Source organism: Oncorhynchus clarkii, chromosome 10, assembly GCF_045791955.1.
Source record: "Oncorhynchus clarkii lewisi isolate Uvic-CL-2024 chromosome 10, UVic_Ocla_1.0, whole genome shotgun sequence".
In the NCBI taxonomy this organism is placed as follows: domain Eukaryota; kingdom Metazoa; phylum Chordata; class Actinopteri; order Salmoniformes; family Salmonidae; genus Oncorhynchus; species Oncorhynchus clarkii.
The window spans coordinates 29,766,212-29,792,642 of record NC_092156.1 but is presented as its reverse complement, the minus strand read 5'-3'; the positions used below and the strand labels follow the sequence as shown (position 1 = coordinate 29,792,642).

The 26,431-nt window shown below is 42.1% G+C and overlaps 1 protein-coding gene across 1 annotated transcript in view; it reads left to right on the top strand.

Moving 5' to 3' along the window:
- The first annotated feature begins 2,533 nt into the window (after nt 1–2,533).
- LOC139418249 (cytospin-B-like) overlaps nt 2,534–26,431 on the top strand; it is a 126,842-nt gene continuing 102,944 nt past the window's right edge. Inside the window, exons 1-3 of the mRNA XM_071167559.1 lie at nt 2,534–2,615; nt 11,696–11,884; nt 13,472–13,607. Coding sequence (XP_071023660.1) covers nt 11,720–11,884; nt 13,472–13,607 — 301 coding nt within the window. The 5' untranslated portion in view covers nt 2,534–2,615; nt 11,696–11,719. The remainder of the gene's footprint in view (nt 2,616–11,695; nt 11,885–13,471; nt 13,608–26,431) is intronic.

Below are 26,431 nucleotides of genomic sequence, written 5' to 3'. Positions count from 1 at the left end.
GCCTGTTGGACCGAGAGCCGATGCTCCTGTACTTTTTGACGGACGGTAGCAGAGTGAACAGTCTATGGCTTGGGTGACTAGAGTCTTTGACCATTTTCAGGCCTTTCTCTGGCACAGCCTGATATAGAGGTCGTAGATGGCAGGGAGCTCGGCACCAATGATGTACTCGACTGTCCCACCACCCTCTGTAGCGCTTTGTGGTTGAGGGCGGTGCATTTGCCATATCAAGCGGTAATGCAGTCAGTCAAGATGCTCTCGATGGTGCAGCTGTAGAACTTTTTGAGGATCTTTTCAGCCTCCTGGGGTGGAAGAGGTGTTGTCGTGCCCTCTTCACAACTGTGTGGACCAAGTTAAGTCCTTAGTGATGTGGACGCCAACTTGAATCTCTCAATCCGCTTCACTGCAGCCCTGTCAGGGTAAATGCTCTCCCCTCTTTCTCCTGTAGTCCACGATCAGCTCCTTAGTCTTATTGACGTTGAGAGAGAGGTTGATATCCTGGCACCGTACTGCTAAGTCTCTGACCTCCTCCTTGTAGGCTGTCTCATCGCCGTTGGTGTTCAGGCCTACCACCGTTGTGTCGTCAGCAAACTTGATGATGGTGTTGGAGACGTGCATGGCCACGCAGTCATGGGTGAACAGGGAGAGCATCTTTTCCTATGGTCATTGTTATTGTCAGACTCGTGGCCTCACTAATGACTACTGTAAATCAGTAGTAAATCCATAGTGGTTGCCCGATGACACGGATTACCAATGTGACTTGTGAGTCAGTTGTCTACTTGGTAAAAATCTCAATATTGTATGACAGTGGTTCCCAACTCCAGTCCTCGAGGACCCCCAACAGCACACATTTTTGTTGTAGCCCAGGACAAAAAACACCTTATTCTACTTATTGAGGGCCTGATGATTAGTTGCCAAGTTGAATCAGGTGTGCTTCACAACACAACAGGCAGCAGCACAACATGGTAGCAGCACAAACACGGTACAAACATTGTTAGGGACAGACAACAGCACGAAGGGAAAAAGGTACAAGACAACATTACATCATACGAAGCAGACACAAGTGTCAGTATGACTGTCCATTATTGAGCCTTTCAATGTAGAGATGGAGACAAAACTGTACAGTTTGAGTGTTTGTTGCAGCTCATTCCAGTCGCTAGCTGCAGTAAACTGAAAAGTGGAGACCTTTTACAGAATGTGACTGGCAAACGGGTGTTGTATGTTTTAGCTTTTAAAATAAAATCTGGGGAGGGGCTGAGTATAAGACTGTATCAGCTGCATATAAATGGATGAGAGAGCTTCCTACTACCGGCTTAATCCGGCTCTAAATCTGAATGTGTGTTTCTGTGTGTGGTGTCAAACAGGATGTGGGGCCTCTAACCTGCTCTGCTCTCTCAAAAAATTCTTAGTCATTAGCCAGCCTTTAAAACAACCTTTTGTGTGGTATTGTACAGTGCAGTACAGGGGTGTGGTCAGGGTTTCCTATTTTACCACTCACAAAAAACTTGAGCTTTTCGCATCACAACCCAGTGCAGCAATATTCTCCAGCTTATTATTACCCACATTTTCTATGGCCTTGGCATGTCATATGTTGACCGTTTCAAATTTGAACATTTGGAAAATGTGTAAAATGTGGGCCCCACCACAAATGTTCAACCCTCGGCCCTCCCTCTTCTCTACTGAAGCTAAAGCTATTTTCCTATGAGACAAAGATGAGCTTTGTCAGTGTTATCCTAGTGTTTGGACTTCACTTCAACACAGCCAGGACATTTGGAAGTGAGAAATGTTGTCCACCAAAAGGCATCTGCCGCTTTTGATTTAAAAAATAGTGGTATAGTCAAGGACATGAATAAAAGAAGAACACATCTTACTGAAGTGACTCAACACAGACTCAGTTCTCTAAAGTGATATAACCATACAATGGGGTGGTTGTGTCCTCTACAATCTCTCCTACACATGATCTAAGCCTAAGGTAGCTGGAATTAAATGACAAGCTACAGTGTCCTGAGGGGAGGGAACCAAAGCACAGGATACAAAGAAAGCAATGAGACATGCCGTAATCAATTTCAAAAATAATTTGTGACAAAATGCTGAATATTAAAGTTAGCAACATTTCTTACATGATCATGTGAAATAAAATAATATCTGTCTCCTGTCTCCTCTCCTCTCCCACCGTCTGTACCTCAGCCTGGAAAAATAGTCACAGTAGGGAGGGAGACTTCCTCGTGGCTAGACCATCTCTCTCGCTCTGTGTGTGTGTGTGTGTGTGTGTGTGTGTGTGTGTGTGTGGGAGGGAGGGAGGGAGGGAGGGAGGGAGGGAGCCACACATAGCCAGCACAGGGGCAGGCTGCTTCCGTGTCTTGATCTGTGTATGTGAAGGCAGCTGAACTGCTCTTGGCCCTGCTGCTCTTTCTCAGTGCCTCTCTGAACCAGAGGTCTGGCTGTCACATTGCCCTCTAGTCGCAGTGCTTTGTGTGTAGTCTGTCCAACTCAACTCTGTCTGTAGTCAGTGCCTCTATAGTGGGAGGTACTGTTTACAGGGCAGGGTCAGCTTCTGGGAAGGAGTCATCAAAACACTTTGTGCGTGAGGCTGCTCAAGACCAGTGCGTTTTGTTTCTGTGAGTACACTTCTTCTCTCCCTCTGCCTAGCCCTAGCCTAAGTGTTACTGTTTTGAGTAATGTTTTAGAGATCTTACAGGGGCATGGGAAACTCAGAGCATTGGAGGCTTTGAACAGGAAACTTTGAAGTCTTTTGAGGCTTGAGAAACGTTGTAGGAAACCGTTGAACTTGAAAATATATGTTTTTTATGACCATATCCGTAAATCTGTTATAGAACAAATATCCACAGATCTTTTAACATTCCAACAGTAAAAAAATGTATCTGAAGTCACTGCCATAATACTAATGTTGTTTGTCATAGTTCTCCAGCAGTACCTCTCCTTTGGACCCTAGGTTATTTAAAATACTACATTATTTAAAGACTAAGGCAGCGGCTACTCTTCCTGGGGTCCAAAGAGAAAACAGAACACAACAAATAATATACATACCACTACATAATACAATTCAAATGCATAATACAAAATATATAAAAATGTCTCTTCACAGTCCTTGTGATGCTCTAAGGTGTTATTTTATCTGGTTTTATTGCTAGCTTGAGCTACCTGGGGTAGCAGCGAGTTCCATGTAGTCATGGATCTATTTAATACTGTGTGTTTCCCAGCCCCTGTTGGACCTGGGGACTGTGAAGAGACCTCTGGTTGCATGTCTTGTGTTGTACGGATGAGTGTCTGCACTGTGTGCCAACTGTTTGAACAGACAGTTCAGTACCTTTAACATATCAACACTTCGCACAAAGACCAATAGTGATGCGATCTGTCTCTCCTCAACTCAACTGAGCCAGGAGAGATTGACATGCATACCACTAACATTCGCCCTCCGTGTACATCTACACTACCGCTCAAAAGTTTGGGGTCACTTAGAAATGTCCTTGTTGTTGAAAGAAAAACAATTTTTTTTGTCCATTAAAATAACATCAAATTGATCAGAAATACAGTGTAGACATTGTTCATGTAAATGACTATTGTAGCTGGAAACAGCTGATTTTTTAAATGGAACATCTACATAGGCGTACAGAGGCCCATTTTCAGCAACCATCACTCCTGTGTTCCAATGGCACGTTGTGTTAGCTAATCCAAGTTGATCATTTTAAAAGGCTAATTTATCATTAGAAAACCCTTTTGCAATTATGTTAGCACAGGTGAAAACGGTTGCTCTGATTAAAGAAGCAATAAAACTGGCCTTCTTTAGACTAGTTGAGTATCTGGAGCATCAGCATTTGTGGGTTCGATTACAGACTCAAAATGGCCAGAAACAAAGCACTTTCTCCTGAAACTCATCAGTCTATTCTTGTTCTGAGAAATGAAGGCTCTTTGTGTCAGTGCTGAGCATGTTGAGTGCCGCATAGCGGAGCACATATCAGAGGATGTGATGAAGCAGTGCAATATTCAACCCAACATCCTTTCTCCAACCAACTGCCAAATTGAGACCAGCAAGGACTCAGGAGCCTCCTGCTCATGTTCTTACTACTGTGGTGGTGGATGATGCTAAGGGAATGAATCAGGTTCCTTCACACCAATGTTAGCTACAGTATGTTCAGCTAGTGTTAGGCTAATTGTGCACATCTGCTCCCTCAGAAAAAGACAGAGACACTGAGCCTGGACTGGGTAGAGAGACAGTACTGGAAGCCCGCCCACATAACCTGTTTTACTGTACCTTCCCTTTGAGATCAGCACACAGTTTATGGAGGGAGGTCTCCCACTGTTTGACATTATAGACTCTAAAACGTTTGAAGTTAAGCTTTTTGTAGACGTATTTCATAGGGTAACTTGCTTTTGAATGTGAGATCAGAAGTGTTGGTTTGATCGTTGTAACTCACTGAATGTGTGTTGTTAAAAGGATAGCCTAGCTATGTTATCCATACAGTTTGTTGTCTCCCCTTCAGGAGAAGGCAACTAGGTTCAGCCGTGGGACAATTTTTGGCAGAGCTGTTGGTTGGGGGGATAATAACTTGGACACTGCAATTTGAGCACAACTAAGCCCAAAAATAGATTGTAATTCTAAAATAACGATAATTCCATACCTTGATTACATAGAGACATGATCGCATGTCTCTTTGGTGAACAGATTTCCTAAATTAAACACATTTTCTGTTGAATTCCTGGTGGGTTGTTCCACCCCAAAAGCACAAGAAAGGGGATTTCGACACCCACCATCTCAGATTGTTCTGAAATCGTTTATGTTGTTAGAAACAGATAAGATTAGCATTCCTGCATATTGTTTTGTTTAAGTACAATTTGATCTCTGAGAAATTAATCAAATGTATTGCACCCAAATTGGTCATTTTAATGTGATTCATATAATATTCAATAAATATAGAACCTAAGATCTAAATTGGACCAAACTTTTTTCGAACAATGACTTAGACATGAGGAATCCAAATAAATTGTCAAAAGCCACCCACGGACCTCCCCCCACACACCACACCAATCCCACCCCAACAACAAGTATATAGAGTATATAGTATCAGTCGTCTATGTTTGACAAGTAGTATGGAGCTGCGGATTGGAGTATTGTTTCTTTATTCTATGTAATGTATTCCCAGTGAATTTGGTGATGTTTTTCCCCTGTTCAGTGAAATTAGTAATTAGTATGTCCCGTCCTACATCCTGATATTACTAAATGCTGACCACTAGATGGTGCTGTTCCAGCTATTGGGTGGACTATCCTTTTATCATAAAAAAATGTATCACAGAATAGCAGGAACAGAACCAGTTAGTGGTCAGAACCTGGTAATATCAGGATGTAGGATAGGAGATAAACCTAACAACTTCAATTAATATTTTTTTATGAACAGGGGAAAAAAACATCACCAAATTCACTGAGAATACATTAGCTTACATTATGATGAAGAAACAATACTCCGAACCGCAGTTCCATACTACTTGTCAGATATAGAGAACTGATACGGTTTACTTGCCTGTTGCTCATCCCTGAATTAAAGGATGTCTCAGAAGTGTTTCCCTCACATCTTAATCCCAAACTGATAAGAAATGTTCGTTGGCACAAGCATTCCTTATCTATCTATCTGGAGTTTTGTTAGCCCAACAGATGTAGGATCTTAATTTGATCACACACGAACGTGTAGTGTATTCAAGGTTAAAAAGCCTTCTAAAGTTTGTAATTTCCACTTTAAAATGTCAGACTTGATTTTCCCAAACAAAAAATTGATCAACTCCTACAAAAAATGTCTGTTAATTATAATCCACATAATACTTCACATTTCCTGTTGCTACAGGATTATTTTCATGCTATATCAAACTGGCTCAAATTATGATCCTACGTATGTCTAAGTATTGTAACAGAAAACCCCATAAGATCTCTGTATTTGTAATGTCTTTACATCGCCTAGCTGTCATAGCCAATGTAATTAGGGAAGAACAACCCAATAGTTAGGGCAGTGGCTTTGGTAACTATAAATCATATTGTACTTTTTAATTTGTGGGTATGCTGCTGACCAAATGCCATATTTAGCCTAGCTTTCCCATAAACCCATTTAGCTACATTACTCATATTTCCTGAGAAATATTGTATGTTTTTTGAAAATGTTTGAAGCAAAATGAGGGAAAACCACTGTCATCAGGAAGACCATTACATTTTGTAAAATGCCTCTTGCTCTCTCTCGCTATCGCTCTTTATCTCTCCCTCTCGATCTCTTTCTATAACATTGGGTTTGTTGTAATTAGGTCATTTTGATGTCGGACACACTCCCAGTGTAGTAGGCCTAATTGTCCTTCTGTCTCTGCTGAGGAACAATAAAGGTTGTCTTTACATAACTGTGTCCCGGCAGTAGGAAAACTAAACCTTGAGTCATGCGCTACTATGAAGGTGAAAACAAATTAGGCCCATGTGTCTGTCAGGGTACTACAGAGACAAGGTCAGTGTTTTCATAGGGAGTTTTACACATAGTGAAGTACTTTTAAAACATCTTAGCTGATAAGTCTTTATCTGTGAAGATAGGCTAACTCGTTGTGACTATTCAATAGACATTACCTCAGTGTTTGCTTCCTCAATTTCTGCCAATTCTCAATTTCACCTTTTCACATTTAAAAGCAGCTCTTAGCTTTTCCTCAATTTGGTCTCACTTCCTCATCTTGGAGTTCCGAACATGTCCTAGAAACATTGAACATGTTTTACTAACCTGGATATGATTTATACATGTGACAATGGTTAGGCCTATCTAGCTGAGGTACATTACCAGACTTGTCTGCCAGTGAGGATGGATGATATTGGGCCCTACAGCAACATCATATGACGGGCCACACACACACACACACGCACGCACGCACAGTGCACAGATAATCAGATAAGGCTGTAAGGACCTGCAGGCCTTCTCTAATTACAGTTCGATGTTATAAAAAGGTAGCAGTGGGAACTTTTCTAAGGAGACAACCACCTTCTATCAATCAGCAGACCTGGGTTCAAAGGAGTCAAATAGTATTTGAGGTCTATGAAAAACTTTAGGTGCACATGATTTAACTTTCCCTGCGTAATGGAACTAAGGGAAAAGTCCCAAAAGTGCAAACCCCCGCCCACCTGGACCTCTAGACCAGCTCAAACTATTTGAAATATTTAAAATACCATTTGAACTCAGATCTGGGTAGATGGTTTTGCTGTGAAGCCAGCTTGTTTAATTCTTGCTCAGGCTGCCTGTCATTATACACCCCTGGAGGTTGTGAGAAAGACTGGGCTAAAATAGGATGTGGGCTGCTTGTACAATGTCACGTTAAATGTGCTAAATGCCTTGCAGCGTTAGAGGTAGACTAATTGTTAATGTTTGAAGAACACATCCATCCAGCAATTTATTTATATTATCCAGCTATTTAGTTCATTGTAGGGTTTAAGTACCTCGGAGAACCACTCGATTTGATTCTAAATGGGACTTCTTGCAATGTAAATGTTAACTTGAGGTCTATACTGTGTGCTGCAGTAAGTAGGGTAAACGCTGAGGAAAATGCTGCAAGAATTATAATAATTTAGATCAGAGAGTGGGGGAGGGGGATGTCTGCACTCAGCCGACCCCTTTTATTGATGGAGGACACCAAAGTGTCGGGTATTTCCGTTCACAGGCACTCTCACTCTAACATTGTGTGAGTGTGTTATGCGTGCGTGTTAGTCAGTAATGATTGGGATACCCTTCCCTGAGACCTCACCTCCCCACCTTGGTTCAAATCAATGAGTCAGTTCCACAGCGAACAGGGGTACAGGTCATTACAGTAAAGAGTGGGGCGCCCCCTATTGGAAGGGCACGGGTGGGGGGTGCTCCCTACCCAGCCGTGAACCCCTTGCTACCCCTTAATGGCATTACAAACCATTTTAAAAATGTGCTCCTGGTAACCCGTTCCAATCACCATGTGCACGGCTGTGCATTTGCAGTATGTTTCAATGTGCATTTACCATCACAAATTTATCATGCTCAAAAATACTGCAGAAATGCGAAATTGACTGGCCCGATGAACTCGGGATGGCCGGGCAGTGTTTCTGGTTCCTCTTCATCGCTTGTTCAGAATGTCATTTTGGTGATGGTACCTCACTGTTTAAACATATTGTCATTCTGACACCAAACTGATGCAAACTAACACCACACCCACTTTTTCGAACTCGTTTAGAAGCAAACTATCGCATATTTCAGAGCAGGCCCAAAATCCACAGTGCCTTCTGTTCAAACCATAATAAAACCATAAAACACATAGTTACGTTCTAGCTGCAGGTCCAGTTCTGACATTATATGTAGGCCTAGCTGAGGCGACCCCGAATCCCAAGTTTCGGCTCAATAGGTCATTCGGTGCCCGAGCTTAATTGGTGCTGAAAATCCACTTTTTTCCATGCCTTGCTATGGGGTCCTTGAATGAACTATCGGACAGAAACGTTGGGGTCTGTCTCTATGGGCCGAGCCGGTTTCAATGGACCTAGTCTTGCGACTCTGGGACTTTGCTAAATGTCGTCATTTTCGTAATGGTCAAAATGAATTGAAGTCATTGCAAATGTACGAGGCTGTTTCTCCGTCAAGGAACCTTTTAGAGCCACATAACTCACCACGCACTATCGACCTGAGCTGTAGAACATGTTTCTAAAGTTTCAGACCTCTAGGTCTGACGGTTCTTAAATAGTTCGAACAAAGGTAACTATTGCAGGCTCTGTCCGTCTCTACGCACCACACTCTGTCCCTCCGTCCAAGCTGTGTGTGTGTGTGAGTTTTCCTTGGAAATTTTATGGGAGACATGACTGATTTACAGTTCATGAGGGTTGCCTGATCGCACATATGAAGTTTTGGAAAGACTGTCTGATTTACACAGGGTTGAATGCACTATTTCTATCAAACATCAGGTTGGGTATGGAAAAACACTTTTAGTGTGATTTTAACCACTTCCAGTTGCTTCAAGAAGCTTAGAATCGACACAGGAAGACCTCATATTGGCCTGATGGATTGTCATCGAACACAGGTTCATAAGGCATTATTAACCCACATAGGCTCTAGGTTGAATATAGGGGAGCAGGCAATGTATTCCTATAAGGAGAGATGTCATTGTAATCTGTGAGATCAAAAAACCCTGATTTACTGTTAAGGGTTAATGCCACATGGTCAAGGTTAGGCTTGCACAGATCGGGAGGACCTCAGGAACTTACCTGAGGTCGAATTGTGCTTCTCACCCTAACGGTTCTCTCACTGTCACCCAAAAGCACCTGCAATTTAGGGCCAGGCTTCATTATGAGCTCAGACCGAGCAAGCTACGGTCTAGCGGGGCATCTCGTTGAACTTGGTGTAACAGTATAGGTTCGCGTCCAACCAGGGACGCTCTGCACACAGTCACCCTCGAAGCATCGTTACCCATCGCTCCACAAAAGCAAGGGGAACCACTACTTCAAGGTCTCAGAGCAAGTGACGTCACCGATTGAAACGCCACTAGCGCGCACCACCGCTAACTAGCTAGCAATTTCACATCGGCTACACTCACCCCCCTTTTTACCTCCTCCTCTTTCCGCAGCAACCAGTGATCCGGGTCAACAGCATCAATGTAACAGTATAGACTTTACGTCCGTCCCCTCACCCCGACCTGGGCGCAAACCAGGGACACTCTGCACACATCAACAGTCACCCTCAAAGCATCGTTACCCATCGCTCCACAAAAGCCGCGACCCTTGCAGAGCAAGGGGAACCACTAATTCAAGGTCTCAGAGCAAGTGACGTCACCGATTGAAACGCCACTAGCGCGCACCACTGCTAACTAGCTAGCAATTTCACATCTGCTACATCGACACAGCCTAGAGATTATGGTAATGCCTTTGCAGGCTCTGAGTGTCTTTAAGCATCGCACTTTGTCACTCCATCCTTGCTGTGTGTGTGTGTGTGTGTGTGTGTGTGTGTGTGTGTGTGTGTGTGTGTGTGTGTGTGTGTGTGTGTGTGTGTGTGTGTGTGTGTGTGTGTGTGTGTGTGTGTGTGTGTGTGTGTGTGTGAGAGAGAGAGCTTTTCTTTGACATCTGTTGGGAGAAATGACTGATTTACAGTTCATGAGGGTTGCCTGATAACACATGTGAAGTTTTGAAAAGATCAGACCTTTTTAACCCTTCGAAACAGCACCTATGACACCGTTTTAAGGCACTTCCAGTTTACACAGGAAGGTGAAAGTGAACACATATCCTCCTTGGGGTAGGCACTTATAGAATATGGAGTTTTAAGTCTTTATGTTAAGAACTGACTTATTTGCAGAGGGTTGAATGAGTGTGTGTTATTTCAGAAAATCACAGAAATCTCGCATAGCTTGGAAACACAATTCAAAAAGATGAGTCTGAACACGCTGCAACTGGATTTGTAACTTTTTACATTGTACGATTTCTCTTAAATTACGATAGATAAATGGCTGGTTCTTTTTTTATTGACACCATAGTTTCATTTACTTTGACGTGAAGCGGAAAAATTATTGCTCTATTTTCATTTTTTGACCTTTAATCCCAGAAAAATGGCCATAACTCAAAAACCGTTGAGGCCTAGACGCCATCTTGTTCGGGGCCAACTGCCCATTATGCCAAACCTATGCTCACCAAGTTTCGTCTTCGAAATCTTTTCCGTTTAGGAGATAAGGCCACGTTGTGATTGGTGATGTTTTGTGCATTTGCAATAGGATTCCATTCGCCCTCTTGTGGGATTTACCGGGAGAGCGGAAAAATTTAAATAAATTGAAAATGTTATAAAACGGAATCCGAATGTCCGAGGGAGTTCGTTTGATGACTTCCTGGAAGATCTGGCCCTGCTGCACGGCCCGACGCCGTCTGCGAATTTTAGAAACTTTGGTCGGACGTCTAGTAAGGGACCATACATTTGCAATGTGGACTTCCTCACTAACCATATGGCGAATGTCAAAATGTTCTCTTAAGGTATGTCAGGGATGGTATTGTATTATTTACTTTTTTTGTGCTTCAAAATGAGATGTTATATGATTGAATTCCAATTTGCGTATTACCCTAGTTAAGTGAATCCAAACCACCTACCACCAACTAGTGTGCTGTGATCTGGGTGTGTTGTGTTACATTTGATTTCCCAGTCCCAGTGGTGTCGAAGGATATCTGATTGGAGGATATCTGACAGGAGGCTGTGTTTTCTCAGTTCTGTAACAGGAAGTGTCCTGACCAGCTGTGATAGTCTCACTTCCTCGGCTGCCCTCTCACTCTGCTCAGACTATCTACTGTTGACTTGTGTCTTGTATGTCATAGCACAGGCTGATATGCCATCAGTGGCAGCACCATATCCTCTAACCACCCCTTCACTCTGGACTCTCTCTTCTCTCAGATATATAGGCCCTTTCTCTTTACAACTGTACCAAATGTACCCAAGGTCTACTTGATTAGATGTAGGACTCTTTTCCTGTACATATTTTCCTGCTCATTATTTTGATGTGGATCTGGAATACTATGTCTACTACTGAGGGCCATGTTTAATAGTTTTTATTGAAATAGGCTAAATAGAGTAAACCCCTACTGAAATGATTTAATTTAAAACAGCAGAGGTCATAATGACTGAAGCATTTTTGTCATACCCATGTATCCATAATAATATGTATACCCTGTTCGCTCTCTCTCTCGTAGGCTGCAGGTATAGCAGACAGAGCCATGCTGAAAGGGGGTTCCGCCAAGGTGGGGCTACCCAAGCCAGGGCTTCAAGAGAGGGCCAAGCAAGTCTCCCTCGCCCTCTCTACCACCACTTCCACCATAGCTACAGGCATCAAGACATCCAGGTCCTCCAACACCCTGGCCACAGACCTGCGCCTCAGCAGGGTGAGTTATACCAGACAGGAGAGTAACTTCACACCACTGAACACACCCAACATCTCCTTAATGAATGGTGGGAGGTTGGAAGTGGGACAGGTGGGAGGGAGATGGGGGAAGTTACCACCCCTTTACTTTGTCTAAGAGCCACTCTGTTCATTTGGATAATTGATCATGTTCAAATTGCATTAATCTACCTCTGCATCTCCTGCAGACACTCTGACCTCGGTTGGGTGTCACAAAGCATAGACTGACAACATATCTCACTATAGTACAGTATGAGTGCTATTACAATTTCATACTAGTAGATTGAGTAGTTTACTAGTCGTTTTCTAATTGGTAAGGTAATCTGTGGTTTCCTAATCCCTGACTGTGTCAAGCCTGCTCCCGCTCCTCCTCTATGGCGCTCGAGGGCACCAGGCAGCCCATCCTTACGCACACCTGTCATCTTCACTCATGCTGGCAAACATACCCTCGTAAAACTGACCATCCTACCGATCCAAGACTTTGGCGATGTCATCTATAAAATAGCCTCCAACACTCTACTCAGCAAACTGGATGTAGTCTATCACAGTGCCATCCGTTTTGTCACCAAAGCCCCATATACTACCCACCACTGCGACTTGTACGCTCTCGTTGGCTGGCCCTCGCTTCATACTCGTCGCCAAACCCACTGGCTACAGGTTGTCTACAAGTCTCTGCTAGGTAAAGCCCCGCCTTATCTCAGCTCGCTGGTCACCATAGCAGCACCCACTCGTAGCACACGCTACAGCAGGTATATATATCTCACTGGTCACCCCCAAAGCCAATTCCTCCTTTGGTCGCCTTTCCTTCCAGTTCTCTGCTGCCACTGACTGGAACGAACTGCAAAAATCACTGAAGCTGGAGATTCCCATCTCCCTCACTAGCTTTAAGAACCAGCTGTCAGAGCAGCTCACAGATCACTGCACCTGTTCATAGTCCATCTGTATACAGCCCATCTATCTACCTCATTCCCATACTGTATTTATTTATTTAGCTCCTTTTGCACCACAGTATCTCTACTTGCACATCCATCTTTTGCACATCTACCATTCCAGTGTTTAATTGCCGTATTGTAATTACTTCGCCACCATGGCCTATTTATTGCCTTAACTCCCTTATTTGACCTTATTTGCACTCACTGTATATAGACTTTGTTTAATTTTTTTTCTACTGTATTATTGACTGTATGTTTTGTTCATTCCATGTGTAACTCTGTGTTTTTGTATGTGTCGAACTGCTATGCTTTATCTTGGCCAGGTCGCAGTTGCAAATGAGAACTTGTTCTCAACTAGCTTACCTGGTTAAATAAAGGTGAAATAAAAAATTGTTACGCGCATCAGCGCTTCATGGGACTCACCTGGAGTCTATTACTTTATTGATTGCCTCCTCTATATTTGTCACTTCCTCAGTTTCTTCCCCGTGTCTACATTAGTGTCGTTTTGTTCCCCCGTCCAGACGCTGTTCTTGTTTTGTTATATGTCCTTTTGTCCATTAAATCTTCACTCCCTGTACTTGCTTCTCGTCTCCCAGTGTCTGTCCTCACAGACTGTATGTTGTATGTGTGTCTTATAGCTGAAGAGAGCCAGTAGTGATGACACCCTGGCCAAGCCTGCCCTGGGGGCAGTAGCCACAGGCTCCCGAATGAAGAAGACTGTCACTACAGGGGCCATCTCTGACCTGGCCGACGCGAGACCTCGCAGCCTCTCAGGTAGGGGACCATAGACGATAGGGTTGGCAGTTAGCCTAGTGGTTAGAGTGTTGGGCCAGTAACCGAAAGGTTGCTGAATCAAATCCCCGAGCTGCCAAGGAAAAAAATGATGTTCTGCCCCTGAACAAGGCAGTTAACCTGCTGTTCCCAGGCCGTCATTGTAAATAAGAATTTGTTCTTAACTGACTTGCCTAAATAAAGGTACAATTTTAAAAATAGATCAGTACACTCAGACCACACACACAAGACTCATCATAATTGTTTATGGTTAAATTCAAATGTATTATTTATGCAATGTATTCATAGTAAAATAACAACTTAACTTATTGCATTTTATCTAATCTTATCTACTACTACTACTACTACTACTACTACTACAACAATGTAATTCAACATGGGTACAGTGCATTCACATTACTTCATTAGAAAAGAGCCACTGGTTTTAGAACTCACACCCAAGCCTTTCTCCTCTCTTCTTGTATGAGTCTATCTAGGGTCTCTTTCACTGTCACTCTGTAAAAGAGAAACCTGTGCCTCACCTCCTTGTACAAGTCGACCAGGCGGTTCTGCTTCTGCTCAGGGAGGTGCTGGCTGTGCTCAAGGATCATAGCCATGTGTCTGAGCTGATACGTCCAGTACAGCTCGCACTGACAGAGACCCGGGCCGTTTGCCTCCATCTGTGCTATGCATGCCATTCATGGTCCAGCCTGTACATATTGCTGGATATACAGGTGTAGGATCTTAATTTGATCACACTTTTGTAGTGTATTCAAGGTTTAAAAAGGCTTCTAAAGTTTGTAATTTCCACTTTAAATGTCAGCCTTGATTTGCCCTAATGGAAAATGTATCAACCCCTACAAAAAAGAATCCAATAATTATAATCCACATAATAGTTCACATTTTCTGTTGCTTTAGGATTATATTCCTGCCATAGCAAACTGGCTCAAATTAAGATCTGTGGCCTCCCGAGTGGTGCATTGATCTAAGGCACTGTATCGCAGTTCTAGTTCTGCCACTAGAGATTCTGGGTTTGAGGCCAGGCTCTGTCGCAGCCGGCCGCGACCGGGAGACCGATGGGGTGGCACACAATTGGCCCAGCGTCGTCTGGGTTAGGGGAGGGTTTGACCGGCAGGGATGTCTTTGTCCCATCGCGCATTAGCGACTCCTGTGGCGGGCCGGGCGCAGTGCACGCTGACACGGTCGCCAGGTGTACGGTGTTTCCGCTGACACATTGGTGCAGCTGGCTTGGTTGGATTGTGTTTCGGAGGACGCACGACTCTCGACCTTCGGCTCTCCCGAGTCCGTACGGGAGTTGCAGCAATGAGACAAGACTGTAACTACCAATTGGATACCACGAAATTGGGGAGAAAAAGGGCTAAAAAATAAAATAATTGAAACTGGATCGATCATAGCAAAAGCAAATCAGACTTGTAGTCCTGGGGTTGTTGCCACCAAAACGGAGTTCCAATCAACATTTACGGCTAACTACTAAACATTCTAAACTTAAACATTCCATTGAAGTTGTTCTATTGTGATATCATCTTATTCAAATATCAGTGTATTCGTATGATTTAGAATCACCATGGAAATGAAATAGAATGGTTTTAAATCAACACTGACTCTGAGCAACAAACATTCAAAATTCAAACATTCTATCATGCTTGGTTTGATAGATGCGGTAAAAAAGTCAATGGAATGCAGACCGTTCCATTGACCAGATTAGCGCACATTCAACAAATCTGATCTAACTAAGTGGATAATTGTCAAATCTGTCTTGATTTATGTGTTGTAACAGACCCACAATGTGATTACTTAAGTTTGATTTGGATATATTTGGCTGTTTTCGCTGCATAAAATGTTGACGTTTTCAGGATTAGAAGAAGTGAATGCTAAATGCCAACTCCTGTTCATATACAGTGGGGCAAAAAAGTATTTAGTCAGCCACCAATTGTGCAAGTTCTCCCACTTAAAAAGATGAGAGAGGCCTGTAATTTTCATCATATGTGCACTTTAACTATGACAGACAAAATAGGAGAAAAAAATCCAGAAAATCACATTGTAGGATTTTTTATTAATTTATTTAAATGTATGCCTTTTACTGAAGAGTTGCTTCCATCTGGCAAGGCTACCATAAAGGTCTGATTGGTGGAGTGCTGCAGAGATGGTTGTCCTTCTGGAAGTTTCTCACATCTCCACAGAGGAACTCTGGAGCTCTTTCAGAGTGACCATCGGGTTCTTGGTCACCTCCCTGACCAAGGCCCTTCTCCCCCGATTGCTCAGCTTGGCTGGGCGGCCAGATGTAGGAAGAGTTTTGGTGGTTCAAACTTCTTCCATTTAAAAATGATGGAGACACTGTGTTCTTGGGGACCTTCAATGCTGCAGACATTTTTTGGTACCATTCCCCAGACCTGAGCCTTGACACAATCATGTCTCGGAGCTCTACAGACAATTATTTTGACTTCATGGCTTGGTTTTTGCTCTGACATGCACTGTCAATTGTGGGACCTTATATTGACAGGTGTGTGCCTTTCCAAATCATGTCCAATCAATTGAATTTACCACAGGTGGACTCCAATCTATTTGTAGAAACATCTCAAGGATGATCAATGGGAACAGGATGCACCTGAGCTCAGTTTCGAGTCTCATAGCAAAGGGTCTGAATACTTATGTAAATAAGGTAATTCTATTTTTTATTTGTAATAAATTAGCAACATTTTCTAAACCTGTTTTCGCTTTGTCATTACAGGATATTATGTATTTAATACATTTTAGAATAAGGCTAAAACATAACAACATGTGGGAAAAGGGAAGGTGTCTGGATAGTTTCTGAATGCACTGTAAACAATAGCCTAAATGTAGGGTACTTTTGCTGGGGAGCAATGAGGAGATTTGAGATCTTTCCCCCATGGCCCTTTTCCCCACAAGTTTCCATGGCAATTCCATTGTTTTGGTCGAGTTCGATTTACCTCTTTACCCCATCTATTGTTGATATTGCACCACACACACTCACACTCACAGTTCCCTTTTACTTCCTCTTTTATTGTTAACCTTATAAAACAAATTTCCACCTGAAAATAACATTTCAACTCTGGGTCCTTCCTACATAGAGTAAATGAATGGCCAAGTATCAATATTATTCTGATATATCACTGCTTCCTATCAAATATTGTAGTTGGCTTCTTATATGCTCAGTCGCCTGTCTGTGTGAAATAATCAGACACAGTGCGGTGACGTACAGGTCAAAAGTTTCAAGGGTTTTTCTTTATTGTTACTATTTTCTGCATTGTAAGGAGCAATAGTGAAGACGTTAAAACTATGAAATAACACATATGGAATTATGTAGTAACCAAAAAAGTGTTAAACAAATCAAAACATATTTTAGATTCTTCAAAGTAGCTACCCTTTGACTTGATGACAGCTTTGCACACTCTTGGCATCCTCTCAACTAGCTTCACCTGGAATGTTTTTCCATCAGTATTGAAGCAGTTCCCACATATGCTGAGCACTTGTTGGCTGCTTTTCCTTCACTCTGCAGTCCAACTCATCCCAAACCATCTCAATTGGGTTAAGGTTGGGTGATTGTGGAGGCCAGGTCATCTGATGCAGAACTCTATCACTCTCCTTGATCAAATAGCCTTTACACAGTTTGGAGGTGTGTTGGGTCATTGTCCTGTTGAAAAACAAATGATAGTCCCACTAAGCGCAAACCAGATGGGATGGCGTATCGCTGCAGAATGCTGTGGTAGCCATGCTGGTTAAGTGTGCCTTGAATTCTAGATAAATCAATGACAGTGTCACAAGCAAAATACCCTAACACCATCACACCTCCTACTCCATGCTTCACGGTGGGAAACACACATGCGGAGATCATCTGTTCACCTACTCTGCATCTCCCAAAGACCCAGCGGTTGGAACCAAAAATCTCAAATTTGGATTCATCAGACCAAAGGACAGATTTCTACCGGTCTAATGTCCATTGCTTGTGTTTCTTGGCCTATGCAAGTCTCTTCTTCTTATTGGTGTCCTTTAGTAGTGGTTTCTTTGCAGCAATTCGATCATGAAGGCCGGATTCACAGTCTCCTCTGAACAGTTGATGTTGAGATGTGTCTGTTACTTGAACTCTGTGAAGCATTTATTTGGGCTGCAATTTCTGAGGATGGTAACTCTAATGGACTTATCTTCTGCAGCAGAGGTAACTCTGGGTCTTCTTTTCCAAGGCGGTCCTCATGATAGCCAGTTTCATCATAGCGCTTGATGGTTTTTGCGACTGCACTTGAAGAGACTTTCAAAGTTCTTAATGTTACGCATTGACTGACCTTCATGTCTTAAAGTAATGATGGACTGTCGTTCCTCTTTGCTTATTTGAACTGTTCTTGCCATAATATGGACTTGGTCTTTTACCAAATAGGGTTATCTTGTATATACACTGTACCAACCCTACCTTGTCACAACACAATTGATTGGCTGAAACGCATTAAGTAGGCAAGAAATTCCACAAATTAACTTTTAACAAGGCACACCTGTTAATTGAAATGCATTCCAGGTGAAGCTGGTTGAGAGAATGCTAAGAGTGTGCAAAGTTGTTGTCATCAAGGCAAATGGTGGCTTCTTTGAAGAATCTCAAATATTAAATATATTTTGATTTGTTTAACACTTCTTTGGCTATGTGTTATTTCATAGTTTTGATGTCTTCACTATTATTCTACAATATAGAAAATAGTAAAAATAAAGAAAAACCCTTGAATGAGTAGGTGTGTCCAAACTTTTGACTGGTACTGTAAGTATTCAAATCAAATCAAATCAAATGTATTTATATAGACCTTCTTACATCAGCTGATATCTCAAAGTGCTGTACACAAACCCAGCCCAAAGCCCCAAACAGCAAGCAATGCAGGTGTAGAAGCACAGTGGCTAGGAAAAATTCCCTAGAAAGGCCAAAACCTAGGAAGAAACCTAGAGAGGAACCAGGCTATGAGGGGTGGCCAGTCCTCTTCTGGCTGTGCCGGGTGGAGATTATAACAGAACATGGCCAAGATGTTCAAATGTTCATAAATGACCAGCATGGTCAAATAATAATAATCACAGTAGTTGTCGAGGGTGCAGCAAGTCAGCACCTCAAGAGTAAATGTCAGTTGGCTTTTCATAGCCGATCATTAAGAGTATCTCTACCGCTCCTGCTGTCTCTAGAGAGTTGAAAACAGCAGGTCTGGGACAGGTAGTACATCCGGTGAACTGGTCAGGGTTCCATAGCCGCAGGCAGAACAGTTGAAACTGGAGCAGCAGCACGGCCAGGTGGACTGGGGACAGCAAGGAGTCATCATGCCAGGTAGTCCTGAGGTATGGTCCTAGGGCTCAGGTCCTCCGAGAGAGAGAAAGAAAGAGAGAATTAGAGAGAGCATGCTTTGTATTTTAGGTTATTGTCCTGCTGAAAGGTGAATCAATTTCCCAGTGTCTGCTGGAAAGCAGACTGACTGAACCAAGTTCCTCTAGGATTTAGCCTGTGCTTAGCTCCATTCTGTTTCTTTTTTTCCTGAAACTCCCTAGTCCTTAACAATTACAAGCATGCCCATAACATGATGCAGCCACCACTATGCTTGACAATATGGAGAGTGGTACTCGTGTTTTATTTGCCCCAAACGTAACACTTTGTATTCAGGACAATTTTTTTTGCAGTATTAAATTACTGCTGCCTTGTTGCAAACAGGATGCATGTTTTGGAATATTTTTATTCTGTAAAGGCTTCCTTTTCCCTCTGTCAGTTAGGTTAGTATTGTGGAGTAACTACAATGTTGTTGATCCATCCTCCGTTTTCTCCTATCACAGCCATTAAAAACTCGGTAACTGTTTGGCCTCAAGTCACCATTGGCCTCATGGGGAAAACCCTGAGCGGTTTCCTTCCTCTCCAGCAACTGATGCCTGTATCTTTGTAGTGACTGTGTGTATTTACACACCATCTAAAGTGTAATTAATAACTTCACCATGCTCAAAGGAAATATTCCTTTTCTGCTTTTTACATTTTTTGTAATAGGTGCCCTTCTTTGCGAGGCATAATAAAACCTCCCTGGTCTTTGGGGTTGTATCAGTGTTTGAAATTCACTACTCGACTGACGGACCTTACTATAACAATACAGGGCGAGACCCAGATGCCGACACGGGAGGCAGATGGTTTGAGTGTCTGATATTTATTATAATCCAAGGGGCAGGCAAGAGACAGGTCATGGACAGGCGAAAGATTAGAAACCAGGTCAGAGTCCAGGAGGTACAGAGTGGCAGGCAGGCAGGCTCGAGGTCAGGACAGGCAAAATGGTCAGGCAGGCAGGCTCAGAATCAGGTCAGGCAAGGGTCAAAACTGGGAGGACTAGAAAAACAGAGATAAGGAAAAAGCAGGCGCACGGAAAAACACGCTGGTTGATTTGACAAGACGAACTGGCAACAGACAAACAGAGAACACAGGAATAAATACCCAGTGACTAATGGGGAAAACAGGTGACACCTGAAGATGGGTGGAGACAATCATAAAGGCAGGTGAAAAAGATCAGGGTGTGACACTTACAGATAATTGTATATGTGGGGTACAGAGATGAGGTAGCCATTCAAAAATAATTTTAAACAGTATTATTGTACACAAAGTGAGTCCATGCAACTTATGTGACTTCTTTAGCAAATTTGTACTCCTGACCTTATTTAGGCTTGCCATAACAAAGGGGTTGAATACTTATTGACTCAAGACATTTCAGCTTTTCATTTTTAAGTCATTTGTAAAATTAAAACATAATTACACTTTGACATTATGGAGTATTTTGTGTAGGCTTCTGAAAAAAAACATTTTAAATTCAGGCTGTAACACTACAAAATGGGGAAAAGATCAAGGGGTGTGAATACTTTCTGAGGGCATGGGGTAATAGGGTGAAATGTCCCCTGATGGACACTAGAGGGCCATAGATCATCACTCTGATTTGCCTAACTGCTCAAGGTTCAGAACACAAGCCGCCACTTTCCCCGAAATCCCCTCTTTATTTTCCATAACTGTTCTGTGTCTCGCTGGCCTGTTGGGATGCAGGTAGTTGTCTTATGACTCTTAATGTTTCTGGGGCAAAACCTGACACAGTGAGTGGACATTCTTATCGTCTGCCCCTCTAACAACCCCTGATTAGCTCTCTGAACTGTGGCCATTTGTTCTGTCATGATACAGAAATCAGGACTTATTTTTCAATAGCAGCTATAATGGAAAGGGAAAGAATGCTCATCATTGTTCTCTTTTGAGAGATTTTAATTATTTTTATGTTTTACTGTTCGTGTGTGTGTGTGTGTGTGTGTGTGTGTGTGTTAGGGATTGCCAGTCAGTCACATGGGTGAAAATGAGGCGCTGGAACAAAAGAACACCCAGTGCTCAGTATGTTTGACTGAGTTGACTGTGTTTGAACCTCAACAACAACCTCAGCAAATTAACCCGATACTCATTGTGACAGTATAATACTGTAACTGTATCACACTTTCACCCACAGGACACATACTGGACACATCAATCATGAAGATAGATCTCTCAATTACAGCAGTCATCCATTTTAGGCTGCATTTTCTAAACATTTTGGCTATTTTCCTTTGCTCAGACTTTTGTTCATCACACAGTTAAACCAGGCTCCACTCCTCTAATTAATTTGTGTGAATAACAAACTAAACACTTAGGCCTAGCTGTTATATAAACCCTGTCTGTGTTTTGACTGAACTAAGCATAAGGTCTTTGAAAGTAGAATTAAAAAGTGGAATGTTTGATTGTTTACAGGGTCCCAGTCTGAAGTATGTTGTTGCTGCTGATGCTGCGTCAGAGGAGGTTACTTCTTTATACAGCCTGCTGTTGTTTAGTCTGCTGCCTGTCTGTCTTTGCTGCTGTTTTTGCTTGGCCGGCTGCTCATTTCAACAGAAAACGTGTAGGTGCGTGTGTGCATGTGCTGTGCCTACCCTCCAGTGTGGGTGTGGCTGGCCAGGCAGGGCATAACTGAATTAACTGAGCAATATTTAGTCTTACAATGTGGAGGAATGCTGTGCTATTTCATGGGTTTGGCAGCATTGTGTGTGAATACCACTGAATAGGGTGGAGCAGCCAGGGGCTGATCACACTAGGCCTACTTTAACTATCTCTGACTGACTGGCTGACTTAACCTGAGGTAAAGGTTGGTAGAACTCAGTAGACTTGTTTTTCTGCCTCAGCTCTAGCTGTTCCTACTGTACTGTATACGTTGGGAAGTGTTCTGAATTCCATACATACAGGTTTGAGGCATATACGGTGGGGCAAAAAAGTATTTAGTCAGCCACCAATTGTGCAATTTCTCCCACTTAAAAAGATGAGAGAGGCCTGTAATTTTCATCATAGGTACACTTCAACTATGACAGACAAAATGAGAAGAATAACATCCAGAAAATCACATTGTAGGAATGTGGTTATGGTGGAATACAAAAGTATTTGGTCAATAACAAAAGTTTATCTCAATACTTTGTTATATACCCTTTGTTGGCAATGACAGAGGTCAAACGTTTTCTGTAAGTCTTCACAAGGATTTCACACACTGTTGCTGGTATTTTGGCCCATTCCTCCATGCAGATCTCCTCTAAAGCAGTGATGTTTTGGGGCTGTTGCTGGGCAACACGGACTTTCAACTCCCTCCAAAGTATATTAATGGCTTCCCGAATACCTGGACATACAGTACCAGTCAAAAGTTTAGACACACCTACTCATTCAAGGGTTTTTCTTTATTTGTACTATTTTCTACATTGTAGAATAATAGTAAAGACATCAAAACTTTGATATAACACATATGGAATCATTTGTTTAACACCCCAAAAGTGTTTAACAAATCAAAATAGATTTTAGATTCTTCATTGTAGCCACCCTTTGGCTTGATGACAGCTTTGCACACTCTTGGCATTCTCTCAACCAGCTTCACCTGGAATGCTTTTCCAACAGTTTTAAAGGAGTTACCACAAATGCTGAGCACTTGTTGACTGCTTTTCCTTCACTCTGTGTTCCAACTCATCCCAAACCATCTCAATTTGGTTGAGGTCGGGTGATTGTGGAGGCGAGGTCATCTGCTGCAGCACTCCATCACTCTCCTTATTGGTCAAACAGCCCTTACACAGCTTGGAGGGTGTCCTGTTGAAAAACAAATGATAGTCCCACTAAGCACAAAGCAGATGGGATGGCGTATTGCTGTAGAATGCTGTGGTTGCCATGATGGTTAAGTGTGCCTTGAATTCTAAATAAATCACAGTGTCACCAGCAAAGCACCGTCACACCTCCTCCTCCATGCTTCACGGTTGGAACCACACAAGCGGATATCATCCGTTCACCTACTCTGCGTCTCACAAAGACACGGCAGTTGGAACCAAAAATCTCAAATTTGGATTCATCAGACCAAAGGACAGATTTCCACTGGTCTAATGTCCATTGCTCGTGTTTCTTGGCCCAAGCAAGTCTCTTCTTCTTATTGGTGTACTTTAGTAGCAATTCAACCATGAAGGCCTGATTCACGCAGTCTCCAATGAACAGCTGATGTTGAGATGTGTCTGTTACTTGAACTATATGAAGCATTTATTTGGGCTGCAAGCTGAGGTGCAGTTAATTGCTCATTTGGAAACCGGTAACTCTAATGAACTTATCCTCTGCAGCAAAGGTAACTCTGGGTCTTCCTTTCCTGTTGCGGTCCTCATGAGAGCCAGTTTCATCATAGCGCTTGATGGTTTTTGTGACTGAACTTGAAGAAACTTTCAAAGTTCTTGAAATGTTCCCGCATTGACTGACCTTCATATCTTAAAGTAATGATGGACTGTCGTTCCTCTTTGCTTATTTAAACTGTTCTTGCCATAATATGGACTTGGTCTTTTACCAAATAGGGCTATCTTCTGTATACCAACCCTACCTTGTCACAACACAACTGATTGGCTGAAACGCATTAAGAAGGAAAGAAATTCCACAAATTAACTTTTAACAAGGCGCACCTGTTAATTGAAATGCATTCCATGTGACTACCTCATGAAGCTGGTTGAGAGAATGCCAAGAGTGTGCAAAGCTGTCAGAAAGGCAAATAGTGGCTACTTTGAAGAATATCTCATATAAAATATTTGTTTAACATATTTTTGGTTAATACATGATTCCATATGTGTTATTTCATAGTTTTGATGTCTTCACTATTATTCTACAATATAGAAAATAGTAAAAATAAAGAAAAACCCTTGAATAAGTAGGTGTGTCCAAACTTTTGACTGGTACTGTGTATGACCAAGGACATTCCAGATTTCTGCTAGTGATGAATTGTTGGTAGGCCTAACCATCAGTTAGGTTCTGTTTTGAATCAGCTGTGTCAGTAGTATATTTGTGAAGAAAAGCTTCATCCAACAAACCTCAACAAATCGTAGGCCTACAGTTAGTATTGGACGGACATAGATTTGTGTACAGTAACCATATTGTCTTAGCATTTCCCTTTTAAAATCCCACTGTGGTAGCAGACTAGCAGTGTTTGTTTATCGAGCCCCATCCACACAGTGTTTGCTAATTGCTAATTCACATCTCTCTTTAGTTCTGTTGTATGGAGGAAAACATTTATTTCTCCATTTAACAAAGGGCTTCTGGGAGCTGAGTGAAAGTGTGAAATCAAGAAAAAGTATTGTGCTGAATATCATTCTCAAGTTGTCACACAATGAATCCCTGATTGGCTTTTAAATGTATCAAGGAGCTTTAATGAAATAATTTTGTTTTGAAGGTTTTCACACCACAGGATAGAAATGAGATTTGTATATTTTGTGTCCTGCCTGTATAATGTTTTAATTAGGCAACTTCCTAAATAATTCCTTACTATTCAGCTTCCAGTCCAATGTTAGAGGGACGGATTTGTTTAGATTAACACTTGAAAAGCACTCTGCAGTTTAAGGATGAGTGCACCGAGTACACTTAGCCTTGTTATGTAATCGCAAGCTGCACCAGTCTATTCCCCCAGGAAAAGATGTTGTAGTCAAAATAAGCTAAGTTGGCCTTTATATAAAGGTTGTTTTGCACCCTTATCTCTTTTAGATAAAAAGCAGCAGTGTGAGAGATGTTGTATTCTCCAGAGACAGATGGGGTATTTTTTTTTACCCACAGGGATTTCATGTTTGAGTTTGTACTTGCATCAACCAAACCGAATCGTTTATGTGTCCAACAGGGAAAAGAGAGGATTTCAGCTGACTAGTGCCCGAACATACTTAATTAGTGGGTAGAAGACGTTCACTGCACTTAGCTAACTCAGAGATAGACCAACATGGATGAATAGAGATCGAGAAAGAGTCATCATGTTATTGGCTACATTGTATAGCTGGGGATGATAAACTGAAAATTATAGACACCGACCATACGGATGACTTATCGCAGGCAGAGATGTGGTAGAGAAATGTGAAGTTTGAAATGAAATAAGTTTGCTAATATGGGTGATTGTTAATGATTGATGGCTACAACCATCAAAGTAGTAGTAGTAAGAGTTTAAAGGATCATTTAACACTGTGGTGCACATAAATGTTATAAACGTATCACTCTGTTTATTCATCAATTCAGGCAATGTATTGCAATATGGATTTTTGTCCATATCGCCTAGCTCCACTACATTGGCTATAGCATGAGCTATAGCATGACTATTATCCAGTCTAACAATCACTCAAGTCAACAACTAGAACCTATCATGAGCACATGCTTAGCATACTCCACCCAGCAGGCTGTATTGTGTTGTGTTCTATGTGTCTATGTCTATCTGCCTCCTCCACACCAGTGAGTACCTGTTGAGACAGATTAAGCTGACAGTCAGTGGACAGGTCAGACAGGTCTGAAGAAAAAATCCCATTAGGCATGATCATGTGATGAAGGAGTGTTAGCCTAGTCAACCATGTATACAACCTGGGTTTACAGTTGAGGCCTACATAATGGTTATGATATAATGATGGTGGTTGAAAGGAACCCAAGCAAAAGGATGTTGATTGACACACCTTGGCGGTTTCTCAATATGCATACTGCCTTGCTCCACACTCATGCTCCGAATGCATTCTCCGACAACGTTCTCTTGAGTAAGTTCTTGTGAGGACGAGAGTGTGGAGAATGCATAAAACATTACATTTGATAAGCACCCTACTGTATTACCTCACGCTTCACCTCCCCATTCACTGAACCTTCTTCCAGCCAGGACAGTGGCAACAATAGATTAAACAAGATATACACAAAGCAAATGTTTTCATAATTATCAGCTAGATATGTGAATCGTAATAATCTAGTTAGCCAGCTAGTTAAACAGGCAAAAATGACCTACAACTAATGTTATGCAAGGTAGATGTACATTTTTCGTGGCTTGCTAGTTAACGAGTAAGCCCTGTTGACTTACCCATTCACTGAACCGTCTTCCAGCCAGGCCACTGGCAATAGAGACAAAACAAGATATGCACAAAGCAACCATTTCAATTCATAACAATCAGCTAGCTATATGTGAATCATAATAATGTAGCTAAACAGATAGTTTAACAGGCAAAATTACATAAAACTAATATTACACAATATAGTTGTCAATTCTTCGTGGGTAGCTAGCTAACAGTAGTAGTTATCTCTATTGACTTATTATGGACTTGCAATCTACGGTACGTAGGCAGGTAAACATGCCAAAATTAACACAGCATGTATTTATTAACTTCTCAAGATACAATATTGTAGTCAGGCAACATATGCGATGTGAATAGGCTACATTTCATTCCCGAAGTCAGAACTCACCACAGTGTTTTATATCAAAATGTGGGTTGGACTTCGTTGTCCATGAGACGAG